General features: G+C 44.5%; 1 protein-coding gene across 1 annotated transcript in view; it reads left to right on the forward strand.

Annotated features, from left to right (window-relative positions):
• vps13a (vacuolar protein sorting 13 homolog A) overlaps positions 1-16,664 on the forward strand; it is a 609,759-nt gene that overhangs the window by 460,684 nt on the left and 132,411 nt on the right. Inside the window, exons 57-59 of the mRNA XM_068029994.1 lie at positions 8,762-8,843; positions 9,786-9,855; positions 14,134-14,245. Of these exons, the coding sequence (XP_067886095.1) occupies positions 8,762-8,843; positions 9,786-9,855; positions 14,134-14,245 (264 nt within the window). The remainder of the gene's footprint in view (positions 1-8,761; positions 8,844-9,785; positions 9,856-14,133; positions 14,246-16,664) is intronic.

Consider the following 16,664-nt stretch of genomic DNA (forward strand, 5'->3'; position numbering starts at 1 on the left):
TTACAGAGGCTTGCCACAGAGATTGAGTTGAAATTCTTTCTCCAGCTATTTTATCCATCCATGTTTATTCGTTGAATCCCACCTCAACAACCCTTTCCCCCCTCCCCCTCCCTGACACATCCTTAAATTTCCATTTTTTTTTTCCCTGCTTAGGAACTACCTCCACCCTTTGTACCATTGTAAAACACTGAGACTTCCTTTTGCAAGAGAAAGGGATGCAATGTAAATATAAATTGTATTCTACTATTACAGCAACATCCCTTTCATGGCTCTAGACCTGACTTCACAGCCATAGAAATAATCACTGTCACCCAGTGCCGATACCAAGATGTTCTCACCTGATCCCAGTTCACCCACCCAGCCAGGGTTCTTTTATACTCGGCTTTGGGGGGAATGCCATTCACAATACCTCCAGCTAAATTTTCAGGCTAAACTGCAAACCTTTCACAATGGGTAGAATTTTCCCAGCCCCAGGGTGGCAGCCTTAGAGGTGGGGGGGAGGGGGAACCAGTGAAATAGTGAGGGGCTACCTCGGTACGGCTCCCTGCGCATTCCCACCATCTTTCTTCAGGCGGGCAAGAATGTGATTGGCTACCCACACCACAGAGATGAGCAGCCAATTTAAATAATTAAGGCCCCAGCTAAAGGTGATTTAGAGTATCCACTGGCATTTTGCTGGTGGCAGAGTGGCCCCCTGCTCCTAGCAGAGGCCGCCAACTCCATGGAGGCAGCATCCCTGCAGCAGGCTGGGGATGCCATTGGAGCCAGAGGCTTCATCCCTCAAAGAACGCCGGTAAACCCAGAAATATGGGTTTCCTAGAGGACTTGCCCACTTTAACAGCAGGATCTGATTTAAATTTTTAGATTCTGTTTCCCAGCAGATGGGACATAGGAGGAGGGTTCCTGGAGGGATTGGTCATGGGGATGTGGGTGGATGGTCCTGAAGAAAGAGGTTTGGCGGATGGGAGCCCGGAGACATTGGTTGGCGATCAGAGAGATTGGGCGAGGAGCGATCACAGGGACTCTAATGGGTTTTCTTATGGGTTGTGGGAAGCACACCTGCTCCTCCTGGCTCACAAGTGGTGATCCAGTCATTCTCGCCCCTTCAGCTGCTAGTTTTCCCGAGGTCTGGGAAACTTTGACTGCGGGCATTAAGTCCAGAATACAGCTAAAATTAGAGGTAGCCAGCCGCATTCAAATATTTAAGTTGGGGAACCTGTCTCTGGAGATCAGGTTAGAGTTTCCCCTTAAGACTAGAAGTGGGCAGGTTGGGGTCAGTTTCTCATTTTTGAAATATTAAACCCTTTCTGTCCTTCTGGATTAGAGTTAACCCCAGAGTGTGCGTAATTAGCTGAAGGCTTGGGGGTTATGCAGGTGGAAAGAGAAACATGAAAGCAAAGCAACACAGGCTCCAGTGGCCCAGGAGCCTGAGAAAAACACAGTTTGACACCAAGGGTGCAGACATCCCCACCAGCACAATGTTCCTGTGGGGGTAGCGCCATCCCAAGCATCAACCTATTGGAAAACTGTAGGGTTTTTTCAGATTTCTGGCATTTGCCATACTTTGCTTTTTCTCCGATAGTATCATGTTGCCCTGTGGTAGGCTGCATTGCTGTTAAATGGGCCTTTAATGTACTGTGATCTTCCAGAATTCCCTAGATTCTATAATGGTCCCCATGGATTAGAAGATAGCAAACATAAGCCCACTATTTAAAAAAGGAGGGAGAGAAAACTGGAAACTATAAGCCAGTTAGCCTACATCAGTATTCGAGAAAATGCTCGAACTTGTTATTAGTGACATGAAAGCAGGGCACTTAAAAAAAAAATCATAATATGATTAGGCAAAATAACACAGATTTGTGGAAGGAAATGTATGTTTGACAAACCTATTAGAATTTTTTGAGGTTGTAATTAGGGTAAATAAGGGAAAACTCGTGGATGTAATGTATTTGAATTTTTAACAAGCATTCAATAAGGTGACATACAAGAGGTTATTACAGAAAATTAGGGCTCATGGGATAGGGATAGTATATAGCATGGATTGGGGATTGGTTAACTGATAGAAAACAGATTAGGAATAGACGTGTCATTTTCAGCTTGGCAGGCTGTAACTGTTGGAGTACTGCAGGGATCAATGCTTGGGCCTCAACTATTTACAGTCTATATCAACTGCTTAGATAAGGGGACTGAGCGTAATGCATCCAATTTGCTGATGATACAAAGTTAGGTGGGGAAGTAAGCCGTGAGGAGGACGCACAGAGGCCCCAAAAAGATTTTGACAGGTTAAGTGAGTGGGTAAGAAGGTGGCAGATTGAATATAATGTAGAAAAAATAGAAAAGCAGATTTTTCAAAAAATTAGCTGGATAATGAATATATTGGTGGTCAGAGGCACCGAGGTGTCTTTTTACACAAATCACAAAGTTAATATTCAGGTACAGCAATTAGGTAAGCAAATGATATGTTGGCCTTTATTACAAAAGAGTTGGAGTACACGAGTAAAGAAGTCTTACTGCAATTATATAGTGCCTTGGTGAGATGACACCTGGAGTATGGTGTATAGTTTTGGTCGTCTTACCTAAGGAAGGATTTAAGGAAATGCAACGAAGATTCACCAAACTGATTCCTGGAATGAGGGGATTGTCCTATGAGGAGAAATTGAGTAGACTAGGCCTATAATCCCAAGGGTTAGAAGAATGAGAGGTGATCTAATTGAAACATACAAAATTCTCAAGAGGCTTGGCAGGATGGACACTGAGAGGATGTTTCCCATAGCTGGCGAGTCTAGAACTAGGGGTCACCGTCTCAGAATAAGGGGTTGGTCATTTTAGGGCTGAGAAGAGGAGAAATTTCTGCACTCAAAGGTGTGTGTACCTTTGGAATTCACTACCCCAGCTCCGTCGTTATGCATATTCTAGTCAAAGATTGATAAATTTTTGGATACTAAGGAAATTGAGGGATTATGGGAATAGTGAGGAAGGTGTAGCTGAGGTAAATCAGCCGTTATCTTATTTAATGGCAGAGCAGGCTTGAAGGACTGAATGGCCATTTCCTGCTCCTATTTCTTATATTCTGCATCTATCAATATAGGCAGTCCCTTGGGATCGAGGATTACTTGCTTCCACTCTGGTTCTGTGCATTTTAAGATAGCTAACAAGTCCAATGCGCGAACTGCAGACTCTACAACATGAGCAGGTGGCGTTTGAAGGATTGGGTAGATGAATTGTGGGGGGCTGTGCACTCCTTCCACTCCCTGGATTTGGCCTTCACGTACTCCCATCGACGTCTCTCGAGGTGCTCAGTGCTTTCCCGAATGCTGCTTCTCCATTTTGGGCCGTCGTGGGCCAGAGACTACCATGAATCAGTGGGAATATTGGATTTCTTCAGGCATGCTTTGAGAAAATCCTTAAAGCATTTCCTCTGTCATCCTGGAAGTCTCTTGCCATGACAAAGCTCGGAATAGAGCAGCCGTTTCGGGAGCCTCGTGTAGGCATGCAAACAACATGACTCGCCCAGTGAAGCTGGTTTTGGGAGATTATTGCCTCGATGCTGGGAATGTTGGCTTGTGAGAGGATGCTGACATTAGACTGCCTATCCTGCCAATGAATTTGAAGGATTTTGTGGCGACAGCATTGGGATGCAAGGGGATCTCTGGAATGCCATAATCATGACCATCTTTAAGAAAGGAGACAAGTCCAATTTTTGGTAATTAGGGGTGAGTCTCTCTGCTGTCTGCCACAGGTAAGATCATTGCAAGAATCCTGCTCACTGCTGCCTCCCAGTGGCTGAAGAGCTCCTCCCAAAGTCGCAATAAAAATTTCGTCCACTGGGATGTTACAGATATGACCTTCACTATGCAGCAAATCCAGAAAAAATCCAGGGAGCAGCACCAACTGCTGCTCATGGCCTTTATTGACCTCATGAAAGTCTTTGACTCAGTCAATCATGAGGGTTTATGGAGAGTCCTCCTCCAATTTAGCTGGCCTCAAAAATGTCACAATCCTTTGCCTACTACCTCATGTCATGCAAGCTGCGATCCTTACTAACAGGACCACTACAGGCCGCATCTCCATGAAGACTGAGGTCAAACAAGGCTATGTCATCACACCAACCCGCTTCTCCATCCTCCTTGCTACAATTCTGCACCTCACCGCCAACAAACTTCCCATAGGATTGGAGATAACCTACAGGAGAGATGAAAAATTATTCAACCTGCATCGCCTCCAGTCCAAAACTAAGGTCACTCTAACCTCACTCATTGAGCTTCAGTACAAAGGCGACACTTGTGTATGCACTCACTTGGAGACAGAGTTCCAAGTCATCATTGACTCCTTCAACAAAGCCTACGAGAGAATGAGCCTTCCTTCAAACACACGGAAAACTAAGGTCCTCTTCCAACTCGCTCCCGCAGCAAACATCACGGTCTGTTGATCAAGATCCACAACAATACTGTGGAAAATGTGGACCGCTTTTCATGTTTTGGGAGTCTCCTCTCAATGAAGGTAGACATAGTTGATGTAATCCATCACTGCCTTCATTGTGCAGTTTAGCCTTCGGCCGACTAAAGAATATGTTTTTCGAGAACCAGGACCTCAAACCCAGGCTAAGGCCAAGGTTTACCAGACAGAGATGTCATGGAACATAGTGCAAATGGAGTGCTAAATCGTTGCAGCGAAGGACAAAGCATGAGTCCAGAAAAAGTGCTATTGGCAGAATAATGAACAGCTCTGTGCAAAAGCAAAAACATGAAAAACAAACATTAGCCTTTGCCTTTGTTCAGTGACATCTTTGACACTTAATCTCTCCTTCCCTCTGCCCTGTGACACACCTTCCCTTTTATTCTTCTTCACCCCCCCCCACCCCCCTTCCCTTTTCATATCCTCAAAGCCGATTACATTTATAACCTTTGCCAGTTCTGATGAAAGGTCACAGACCTGAAACATTAGTTATGTTTCTGTCTACACAGATGCTGCCAGACCTGCTGAGGAAGAAAGCTTCATAGTTTTCTGAGGACTGGAACTTAAATGGCACTTGTAGTCAAAGGAGGTGAAATAAGAATTTCTTGGTATGGGCCAGTGACAATTAATGGGAGGGTCACAGAAGAATAGGTACATACCTTCCAGCCTTTCAATCTCCAGAAGCTCAAGGCCTCTTTTGCAAGACCTGCAAAGGTTTTTGCTGCTGGGGGATAAGCAGGCTGAGGTTTGGGGGTTTTTTTTTATTCATTCGTGGGATGTGGGCGTCACTGGCCAGGCCAGCATTTATTGCCCATCCCTAATTGCCCTTGAGAAGGTGGTGGTGAGCTGCTGCCTTGAACCGCTGCAGTCCATGTGGGGTAGGTTCACCCACAGTGCTGTTATGAAGGGAGTTCCAGGATTTTGACCCAGCAACAGTGAAGGAACGGCGATATAGTTGCAAGTCAGGATGGTGTGTGATTTGGAGGGGAACTTGCAGGTGGTGGTGTTCCCATGTATTTGCTGCCCTTGTCCTTCTAGTTGGCAGAGGTCGCAGTTTTGGAAGGTGCTGTCTAAGGAGCCTTGGTGCATTGCTGCAGTGCATCTTGTAGATGGGACACACTGCTACCACTGTGCGTTGGTGGAGGAGGGAGTGAATATTTGTAGATGGGTTGCCAATCAAGCGGGCTGCTTTGTCCTGGATGGTGTCGAGCTTCTTGAGTGTTGTTGGAGCTGCACCCATCCAGGCAAGTGGAGAGTATTCCATCACACTCCTGACTTCTGCCTTGTCGATGGTGGGCAGGTTTTGGAGAGTCAGGAGGTGAATTACTCGCCTCAGGATTCCTAGCCTCTGACCTGCTCTTGTAGCCACGGTATTTATATGTCTATTCCAGTTCAGTTTCTGGTCAATGGTAGCCCCTAGGATGTTGATAGTGGGGGATTCAGCGATGGTAATGCCATTGAATGTCAAGGGGAGATGGCTCTTGTTGGAGATGGTCATTGCCTGGCACTTGTGTGATGTGAATGTTACTTGCCACTTATCAGCCCAAGCCTGGATATTGTCCAAGTCTTGCTGCATTTCTGCACTGACTGCTTCAGTATCTGAGGAGTTGCGAATTGTGCTGAATTTTGTGTAATCATCAGCGAACATCCCACTTCTGACCTTATGATTGAAGGAAGGTCATTGATGAAGCAGCTGAAGATGGTTGGGCCTAGGACACTACCCTGAGGAACTCCTGCAGTGATGTCCTGGAGCTCAGATGATTGACCTCCAACAACCACAACTATCTTCCCTTGCACTAGATATGACTCCAATCAGAAGAGAGTTTTCCCCCTGCTTCCCATTGACTTCAGTTTTGCTAGGGCTCCTTGATGCCATACTCCGTCAAATGCTGCCCTGAGGTCAAGGACAGTCACTCTCACCTCACCTCTTGAGTTCAGATCTTTTGTCCATGTTTGAACCAAGGCTGTAATGAGGTCAGGAGCTGAGTGGCTCTGATGGAACCTAAACTGAGCGTCACTGAGCAGGTTATTGCTAAGCAAGTGCTGCTTGATGGCACTGTTGATGACATCTTCCATCACTTTACTGATGATAGAGAGTAGGCTGATGGGGCGGTAATTGGCTGGGTTGGACTTGCCCTGCTTTTTGTGTACAGGACATACCTGGGCAACTTTCCACATTGCTGGGTAGATGCCAGTGTTGTAGTTGTACTGGAACAGCTTGTCTAGGGGCGTGGCAAGTTCTGGAGCACAGGTCTTCAATACTATTGCCGGAATATTGTCAGAGCCCGTAGCCTTTGCAGTATCCAGTGCCTTCAGTCATTTCTTGATATCACGCAGAGTGAATCGACTTTGCTAAAGTCTGGCATCTGTGATGCTGGGGAGTGCAGGAGGAGGTCGCGATGGATCATCAACTCGGCGCTTCTGGCTGAAGATTGTTGCAAATGCTTCAGCCTTATCTTTCGCACTGATGTGCTGAGCTCCCCCATCATTGAGGATGGGGATATTTGTGGAGCCATCTCCTCCAGTGAGTTGCTTAATTGTCCACTACCATTCATGGCTCAATGTGGCAGGACTGCAGAGCTTAGATCTGATCTGTTGGTTATGGGATTGCTTAGCTCTGTCTATCGCATGCTGTTTATGCAGTTTGGCATGCAGATATTCCTGTGTTTTAACTTCACCAGGTTGACACCTCATTTTGAGGTATGCCTGGTGCTACTCCTGGCATGCCCTCCTTCACTCTTCATTGAACCAGGGTTGGTCTCCTGGCTTGATGGTAATGGTAGAGTGGGGGATATGCCGGGCCATGAGGTTACAGATTGTGATTGAGTACAATTCTGCTGCTGCTGCTGATGGCCCACAGCGCCTCATGGATGCCCAGTTTTGCATTGCTAGATCTGTTTGAAACCTATCCCATTTAGCACGGTGGTAGTACCACACAACATGATGGAGGGTATCCTCAATGTGAAGGCAGGACTTCGTCTCCACGAGGACTGTGCAGTGGTCACTCCAATACTGTCATGGACAGATGCATCTCCGGCAGGCAGATTGGTGAGGACGAGGTCAAGTATGTTCTTCCCTCTTGTTGGTTCCCTCACCACCTGCCGCATACCCAGTCTAGCAGCTATGTCCTTTCGGACTCAGCCAGCTCGGTCAGTAGTGGTGCTACCAAGCCACTCTTGGTGATGGACATTGAAGTCCCCCACCAAGAGTACATTCTGTGCTCTTGCCACCCTTAGTGCTTCCTCCAAGTGCTGTTCAACATGGAGGAGTGCTGACTCATCAGCTGAGGGACGGCAGTAGGTGGTAATCAGCAGGAGGTTTCCTTGTCCATGTTTGACCTGATGCCATGAGACTTCATGGGGTCCAGAGTCGATGCAGAGGACTCCCAGGGCAACTCCCTCCTGACTGTAATACACCGTGCCGCCACCTCTGCTGGGTCTGTCCTGCCGGTGGGATGGGACAGGACATACCCGAGCATGGTGATGGCAGTGTCTGGGACATTGTCAGGTATGATTCTGTGAGTATGACTGTGTCAGGCTGTTGCTTGACTAGTCTGTGGGACAGCTCTCCCAACTTCGGTACAAGCCCCCAGATGTTAGTCAGGAGGACTTTGCAGGGTCAACAGGGCTGGGTTTGCCATTGTCGTCTCCGGTGCCTAGATCGATGCCAGGTGGTCCGTTCGGTTTTGTTATTTTTTATTGACTTCGTAGCGGTTAGATACAACTGAGTGGCTTGCTAGGCCATTTCAGAGGCCATATAAGAGTCAACCACATTCCTGTGGGTCTGCAGTCACATGTCGGCCAAACCAGGTAAGGGCAGCAGGTTTCCTTCCCTGAAGGACATTCGTGAACCAGATGGGTTTTTACAACAATCGACATTGGTTTCATGGCCATCATTAGATTAGCTTTTTAATTCCAGATTTATTAATTGAATTCAAATTCCACCTTCTGTTGTGGTGGGATTTGAACCCATGTCCCCAGAGTAATACCCTGGGTCTCTGGGTTACTAGTCCAGTGACAATACCGCTACACTACTGCCTCCCTTGTCCATCTGTCTCAAATCTCTTGCAGCTGTTACTGTCTGTCTTTTCCTTTAAGAACAATTATCTTTCATCACCATGAGATGCAGTAAGTCCCAGATACATCTGAATTTTTTTTGAAACAAATGGTAAATTTGGTTTTCTCTCATCATAAAATTGAATTTTATTGTAAATGAATATATTAGTATTGCAGATAATTTTTAAATTATTATAAAGCATTTATTATTTTCAAATTAAATTGCTGCTTTGTTTTTATTTTAATCTCAGATTCAAAACCAGCTTTCCGGAGCCATCTTTCCGTTTCCATTTTATCCTGTTATTCCCCCTAAGTCCATCACCATGGATTCAGGTTGGTTTTCTATAACTTAGTGGTAAACTAAGCTATGAAGGAATGATTAAATGTGATATTTGCTGTAAATTGAATAAATAAGTCTTTTCACGTTCATTTGGATACTCATTATCATTTTGTGATTGTCCTGTTAAATGGTTAAGCACTCAGCAGTTTGAAGCAAACTTTGTATGTAAACTGAAGTCAGTGGAACTTGGATCTGCAGAAATTTCACTTATAATGAAAGTTATATTTTACTTGTGTCCTTTAACTGTAATTTTAAGTTATCTGCAGCACTGAGGTGGAAATCCCACACCTTGTTGAGCCCAACTATGCTTTGCGGGCTTGTTTTCACTGGAGTTTAGAAGAGTGAGGGGAGACTTGATTGAAATATATGAGATTCTGAATGGTCTTGACAAGGTGGTTGTGGAGAGGATGTTTCCTCTTGTGGGTGAGTCCAGAACTAGAGGCACTGTTTTAAAATTAGGGGTCGCCCTTTTAGGACAGAGATGAGGAGAAAGTTTTTCTCTCGGAGGGTTGTGCAACTTTGGAACACACTGCCACAGAAGGTGATGGAGGCAGGGTCATTGAATATTTTTCAGGCGGAGTACATAGATTCTTGTTAGGCAAAGAAATCAAGGGCTATCGGGGGTAGATGGGAGTGTGGAATTGAACACCAATCAGGTCAGCCATGATCTGATTGGTGGAGCAGGCTCGAGTGGCCGAATGGCCTACTTCTGTTCCTAATTCGTATGTTTGCATGAATTGCAGCATTTAAAACTATTTTACAGAAACTGGATACCTCTTTCCTAAAGGTTATGCAAGTTTGAAATGTAAACTCTCTTGAATCAAAATAACATTTGATGAATTTCATATGCAGATTAAAAAATTAAAACCAGTTCTGTAATTGAGTACTTCTGAAATCAATAAACAGTTTTTAATTCCTTTTTTATTTTTTGATAGCGCCAAAACCTTTTGCCGATGTCAGTATTATCACAAGGTTTGCAGGACAGTCTGAAATATCTCGTTTCAGGTAAGACAAAAACATGAAATTGATCTAGTCCATTATTATATGGTATTAAGAAATTTTCAAACAAGCTATTGACAATGTTATTTGTTGTAATGAATTCAGTTCCTTTGTGCTAAATAATTTTGAATAAATCGTTTGAAGACTTGTTATTGTACCATGATAAAATCAGAAATATGCTGAACACTTTTTTTAAGTTGCTAAATATCCTACAGCCAGGAGGACATGATGCTCTGACCTTGGATTTCTCTGTGATTACTGTATGCTGCCTTGTGAGAGTCTGACATAATTTATTTATTTTATTTTTTATTTAGAGATACAGCACTGAAACAGGCCCTTCGGCCCACCAAGTCCGTGCCGACCATCAACCACCCATTTCCATTTATACTAATCCTACATTAATCCCAGATTCCTACCCCATCCCCACCTTCCCTCAATTCCCCTACCACCTACATATCCTAGGGGCAATTTACAATGGCCAATTTACCTATCAACCTGCAAGTCTTTGGCTGTGGGAGGAAACCGGAGCACCCGGCGAAAACCCACGCAGTCACAGGGAGAACTTGCAAACTCCACACAGGCAGTACCCAGAATCGAACCCTGGTCACTGGAGCTGTGAGGCTGCGGTGCTAACCACTGCGCCGCCCAAAGGTTGAGTTCAAGTAGAACAAGCTGTTCAGTACTGAAACTGTAAAACCAAGTTACTAATACAAGCTGAACAAAATGAAAAATTTACTATGAACTAAATTCAGTATTATGAAAACATTGAATTTGCTTGAGCTTTTAGAGAAAGCTAAATTTTTTAAGTTCAATCTGGTAGGTGTTTTGAATAAAAAAAGGTAACTCATAGCTGCCTCAATTTGATATTGCATTGTTAAAATTTAATTGAAGGTCACATTTTAATGTTTTTCCCTAAACAAAATGAGAAATATAGGGGTATGAATTTCATTGTTTAAGTATATACTGTGCAATAATATAATACATTTGCCTCTCAGAAACAGTAAAATCACTGGTTGGAATTCAGTTCATAGAGAAAAAAAATTATATCTATTTAATTTTTTTTCTAAAATGATAGTTCAAAAATAAATGGTTTACTACTCCAACAATGCATGTGTTCCCACTAGCTCCTGCTGAACTCAATTTGCCTACTCACTGAGATACTTGAACTTTCCCATTTCATTTGTATTGCATTTATGTTATTGTCACTATTCAGATGTGCTGAAGACATCTCAGTGCACTTCACAACCACAATTGTTTTTGAAGTGAAGTTAATGTTGTTAAGGGGAACAATTTGCGGGGAGCAAAGCCCCACAGACAGCAAATGATAAAAATAAGCAGCTTTTTTTTTGAGAGAGAACTGTATGCGCACTGCCTCAGATAGTATTATGGGTCTTTTAATTTCATTATCACCAACAGATAGGGCCTCAGCTGAACATCTCATCTGAAAGACAGTTCTTCCCACATTTCAGCACTCAGTGTCAGCCTAAATTATGTGCTCATGTCCTGAAATGAAGCTTGAACCTTTGGCCTTTCGACTCTCAGGCAAGTACATTGCCAACTAAGATAAGCTGTATAGATCCTGCATTGACAAGGTGCACTGCCACTGGATTCTCAAGTTTTCATTCAGTCCTTCTCCCTCGCAGGCCCAGGATAAGATCCTTTTATCTTCTACCCTCAGATCTCCACACTTTTTAGAGTCATAGAGATTTACAGCACGGAAACAGGCCCTTTGGCCCAACGCGCCTGCGCCGACCATCAAGGACCCGTCCTATCTAATCCCATTTTCCCGCACTTGGCTCGTAGCCTTGTATGCTATGGCGTTTCAAGTGCTCATCTAAATACTTCTTAAATGTTGTGACGGTTCCTGCCTCTACAACCCCTTCAGGCAGTGTGTTCCAGATTCCAACCACCCTCTGGGTGAAAAAATCTTTCAACAACTCCCCTCTAAACCTCCTGCCCCCTGCCTTAAATCTATGTCCCCTGGTTATTGACTCCTCCGCTAAGGGAAGAAGTTACTTCCTATCTATCCTATCACTGCCCTTCATAATTTTGTATACCTCAATCAGGTCCCCCCTCAGCCTTCTCTGCTCCAAGGAAAACAACCACAGCCTATCTATTCTTTCTTCATAACTGAAATGCTGCAGCCCAGACAACATCCTGGTGAATCTCCTCTGTACCCTCTCCAGTACAATCACATCCTTCCTATAGTGTGGTGACCAGAACTGTACACAGTACTTCAGCTGTGGCCTAACCAGCATTTTATACAGCTCTAACATAACCACCCTGCTCTTGTATTCTGTGCCTCGGCTAATAAAGGCACGTATCCCATATGCCTTCCGAACCACCTTATCTACTTGTACTGCTGTCTTCAATGATCTATGGACAAGTACACCAACGTTCCTCTGACCTTCTGTACTCCCTAGGGTCCTACCATCCATTGTATAATCCATTGCCTTGTTAGTCCTCCCAAAGTGCATCACCTCACACTTCTCAGGGTTAGATTCCATTTGCCACTGCTCCACCCATCTTACCAGCCCAACTATATCGTCCTGTAATCTAAGGCTTTCCTCACTATTTATGACACCACCAATTTTCGTGTCGTCTGTAAACTTACTGATCATACCTCCTATATTCACGTCTAAATCATTAATGTACACTACAAACAGTAAGGGTCCCAGCACCAATCCCTGCGGTACACCACTGGTCACAGGCCTCCATACGCAAAAACAACCCTCGACCATCACCCTCTGCCTCCTTCCACTAAGCCAATTTTGGATCCAATTTGCCAAATTACCCTGGATCCCATGGGCTCTTACCTTCTTAACCAATCTCACATGGGGGACCTTATCAAAAGCCTTACTGAAGTCCATGTAGACTACATCAACTGCTTTGCCCTCATCTACACATCTAGTCACCTCCTCGAAAAATTCAGTCAAATTTGTTAGACACGATCTCCCCCTGACAAAGCCATGCTGACTATCGTTGATTAATCCCTGCCCCGCCAAGTGGATTAATCCTGTCTCTCAGAATTTTTCCAATAATTTCCCTACCACTGATGTTAGACTCACAGGCCTATAGTTATCTGATTTATCCCCACTACCCTTCTTAAATAATGGTACCACATTCGCTGTCCTCCAGTCCTCTGGCACCTCTCCTGTGGCCAGAGAGGATTTGAAAATTTGTGTCAGAGCCCCTGCTATCTCCGCCCTTGCCTCACATAGCAGTCTGGGATACATCTCATCTGGGCCTGGAGATTTATCCACTTTTAAGCCCTCTAATACTTCCTCCTTTTCAGTGCTAATTTGATCAAGTATATCACAATCCCCCTCCCTGATCTCTACACCTACATTGTCCCATTCCATAGTGAAATCATTCGAAACCTCACCAATGTCCTCCGGCTCCACACACACATTGCCTCTTTGATCCCTAATGGGCCCCACTTTCTCCCTGGTTATCCTCTTGCCCTTAAAATACTTATAAAACGCCTTGGGATTTTCCTTTATCTTGTCCGCCAATGTATTTTCATGCCCCCTCTTCGCTCTCCTAATTACTTTTTTAAGTACCCCCCTACACTTTCTATACTCCTCTAGAGCCTCCACTGTTTTCAGCCCTCCGAATCTGCCATAAGCCTCCTTTTTTTTCCCCTTAGCTTCTTCTAAACTACAGTATGAATCCACACGATATGCATCAAATAGTCATTCTACCATTTGGATAGCAACAAGATGATCATGTTATATGTAAAGTTTAGTCCAGGGCCTGGTCCTTGCTCCTTTCCAACTTAGGCCCAAGGCTTCTACTCCCTTCTCAGATGTTTGCTCCACCCTGATTATCCCACTGATAGTTTCTCCCACTCTAGTGTGTTGCAATAGCTCCTGGATTCTTTGTCCACTCAGTAAAGCAACATATGGGCAAGGCACACTGAGAAAATAAGATATGAAAAGAAAGAGGAGACGCAAGACAAGAGATACTTGCATAATAAAGTAGACAAAAAGAATAACAAAGAAAATAAGAAATAGGGGTGTGGCAATAAGAGACAGCCATACAAAGCCACAGAAAAAGGGATAGTTGAGTAGAGAACCAGACAAAATTAGAGTGGAACACAGGCAGTGAGACAGCTCAAGCAAAAGCTGTTTTTACCTTTTGCTTGAGCGTGGCTATGAATGATCAATATTTTTATGAAAATATTTTTGTAATAGTTACAACCATCAGCTGCAGGTTGACTTTGACTGGAAATTAATCTTAATTGAATTTCTCTTATTAAGATATGTTAAATATTTGCAACAGGTATTTTAAGGTCCTAATTCAAGAAATGGATCTAAAGTTAGATCTTGGATTTCTTTATGCCGTGATGGACCTATTCACCCAATCAACAGATGCTGTTCTTGCGGAACAAAAGGTAGAAAACAAACATATATAACCTCAGTATAAACAATAATATAGATGGTATAAGTTGTTTATTTTAATGTCCTTTTCTTTTACTTTTGCAAGATATTAATTTCAAAATTTTCATTCAGATACGAATACATTTTCTTTGCGTAGTGAATTTGGGATTGCAGGTAACTAAGTACTCGAGTGAAGAAGACTTGATCCAACTGGTCAGTCCAAAAAACCAATGCGTCTTAATCACCACTCCTTCTGTTACCTATCCAGTTCTTTAAGCTTTTTCACACTGTCTGCCTCTGTGGCCTTCCTGAACAGTCTGTTCCAAGTCTTCGTTTTTTTTTTTAAAAGTTGACTGCAAAATTTGGCTCCGCAGCGCCTGTGATTTTGGTGCTATGGGTGCTTGTTTTGGTAATAAAATGGCATCTGCACTCACTTCTGTCTCAGACTGTGCCACACACCACCTTGGTGAGGGCATTAGCATGGACATTAGGAGCGTGCAGAGTAGGCAGATTGTGACATAAGTCAGCATGTAATGCTGATTTGAAGCAGCATTGCCATTTTTGTCCTCGCCACTCTAGGAAAAGCCCTCTCTTTAACTAGTGTGGGGGGGTGGGTCCTTCCTACTGCTGAATATGCATTCAGCAGTAGGAAGGACCCCCCCACACTCGTGCTATTTCAAGGGATCCAAACATTTGCAGGTTAGTTGCTGCTTACCTTTTACTGGTTCGGTTTGAGTGTGGAATTGCTAGCTGTTTTAAGGCGTTGCTTACAGGGGGTGAAGTTTGCAGGGAGTGGTGCTGCAAATGGAGAAGGCCTTGGTTGTGACTGCAAGGGCTCTGGGCACACCATTTGCTCCAAGTTACGGGGCTATCACAGCAATCGCCCTTGGGCTGCAGCATGAGAGGGAGAGAGGACAGAGGCAGCAAATAAGAGAGCAAGCTGCTTGCAGAAGGAGGAGAGGAAGCAGGGCTGTCTGCAGGAAGCCTTATCCACCGAGAATTTTCTGGAGTACTATGTCTACCTCCACTTCGGCCAGGAGCATTCCGTGCATTGTCTGTGATTCAGGAAGGAGGCGCTCACAGTACTCTTCAAACCAGACCTGCAGCCTCAGAGTAGGGCAAGGATGGCACTGCCAGTGCTGTGAACATGACCATGGCCCTGAATTTCTTCACTTTCGGATCCTTCCAGTTTGGAACAGGTGACATTGCTAACATCTCCCAGGTCGCCATACATTGCTGCATCAGCAAGGTTCCGAGGCTTTGTATGCCACAAGAAGGGACTTCATTTTGTTCTCTCTGGACAGAGAGGAGCAGGTGGAGTGCACATGTGGCTTTGCCAGGATAGCAGGCTTTGCTGCAGGATGCCATTTTCACATAGCTTTGCGGATGCTACATCTCGATACTGCAGCCGCAAAAGTTGTGACTTGTTGAATATGCAGTTGGTGTGTGTCCATGCTTACACGTCATGATTGTGAATGCCTGCTAACCTGGCAGGATTCATGTTCATCCTGCGCCAGTTCGCTGTTCCATCAATCTTTCAGCCACCACTTCAAGCCTGAGGGTGGTTGCTGGGGGACAAGGGCTATAAGAATATAAGAAATAGGAGCAGACCATTTGGCCCCTCGAGCTTTGTCTGCCATTCAATACAATCATGGCTGATGATCTGCCTCAACTCCACTTTCCTGCCTGCTCCTGGTATCTCTCAATTCCGAGGGCTCAAAAATCTGTCTGTCCCAATTTTGAATGCATTCCGTCATGGAGCATCCACAATCCTCTGGGGTAGAGAATTGAAATTTGTCTTCATCTCAGTCCTAAATAATCAACTCCTTATTTAAAGAAGGATGTAAATGCGTTGGAAGCTGTTCAGAGAATGTTTACGAGACTAATACCTGGAATGGGCGGGTTGTCTAACGGGGAAAGGTTGGACAGGCGAGGCTTGTATCTGCTGAAGCTTAGAAGAGTAAGAGGCGACTTGATTGAAACAATTAGATTTTGAGGGGCCTTGACAGGTTGGATGTGGAAAGGATGTTTCCCCTTGTGAGAGAATCTAGGACTAGGGGTCACTGTTTAAGAATAAGGGGTCGCCCATTTAAGACAAAGATGAGAAATTTTTTCTCTGAGGTTTGAGAGTCTTTGGGACTCTCTTCCTCAAAAGGCGGTGGAAGCAGAGTCTTTGAATATTTTTAAAGCAGAGGTAGATAGATTCTTGATAAGCAAGAGGGTGAAAGGTCATTGGGGGTAGGCTGGAATGTGGAGTTGAGGTTACAATCAGATCAGCCATGATCTTATTGAATGGCAGAGCAGGCTCGAGGGCCCGAGTGGCCTACTCCTGCTCCTAATTTGTATGTTCGTATGTAACTCCTTATCCTAGGACTGTGCCCCACTGTTCTACATTCCCCAGCCAGGGGAAACAACCTCTGTGTCTACCTTGTC

The sequence above is a fragment of the Heterodontus francisci genome, chromosome 4 (genome assembly GCF_036365525.1).
Source record: "Heterodontus francisci isolate sHetFra1 chromosome 4, sHetFra1.hap1, whole genome shotgun sequence".
Classification (NCBI taxonomy): Eukaryota; Metazoa; Chordata; class Chondrichthyes; order Heterodontiformes; family Heterodontidae; genus Heterodontus; species Heterodontus francisci.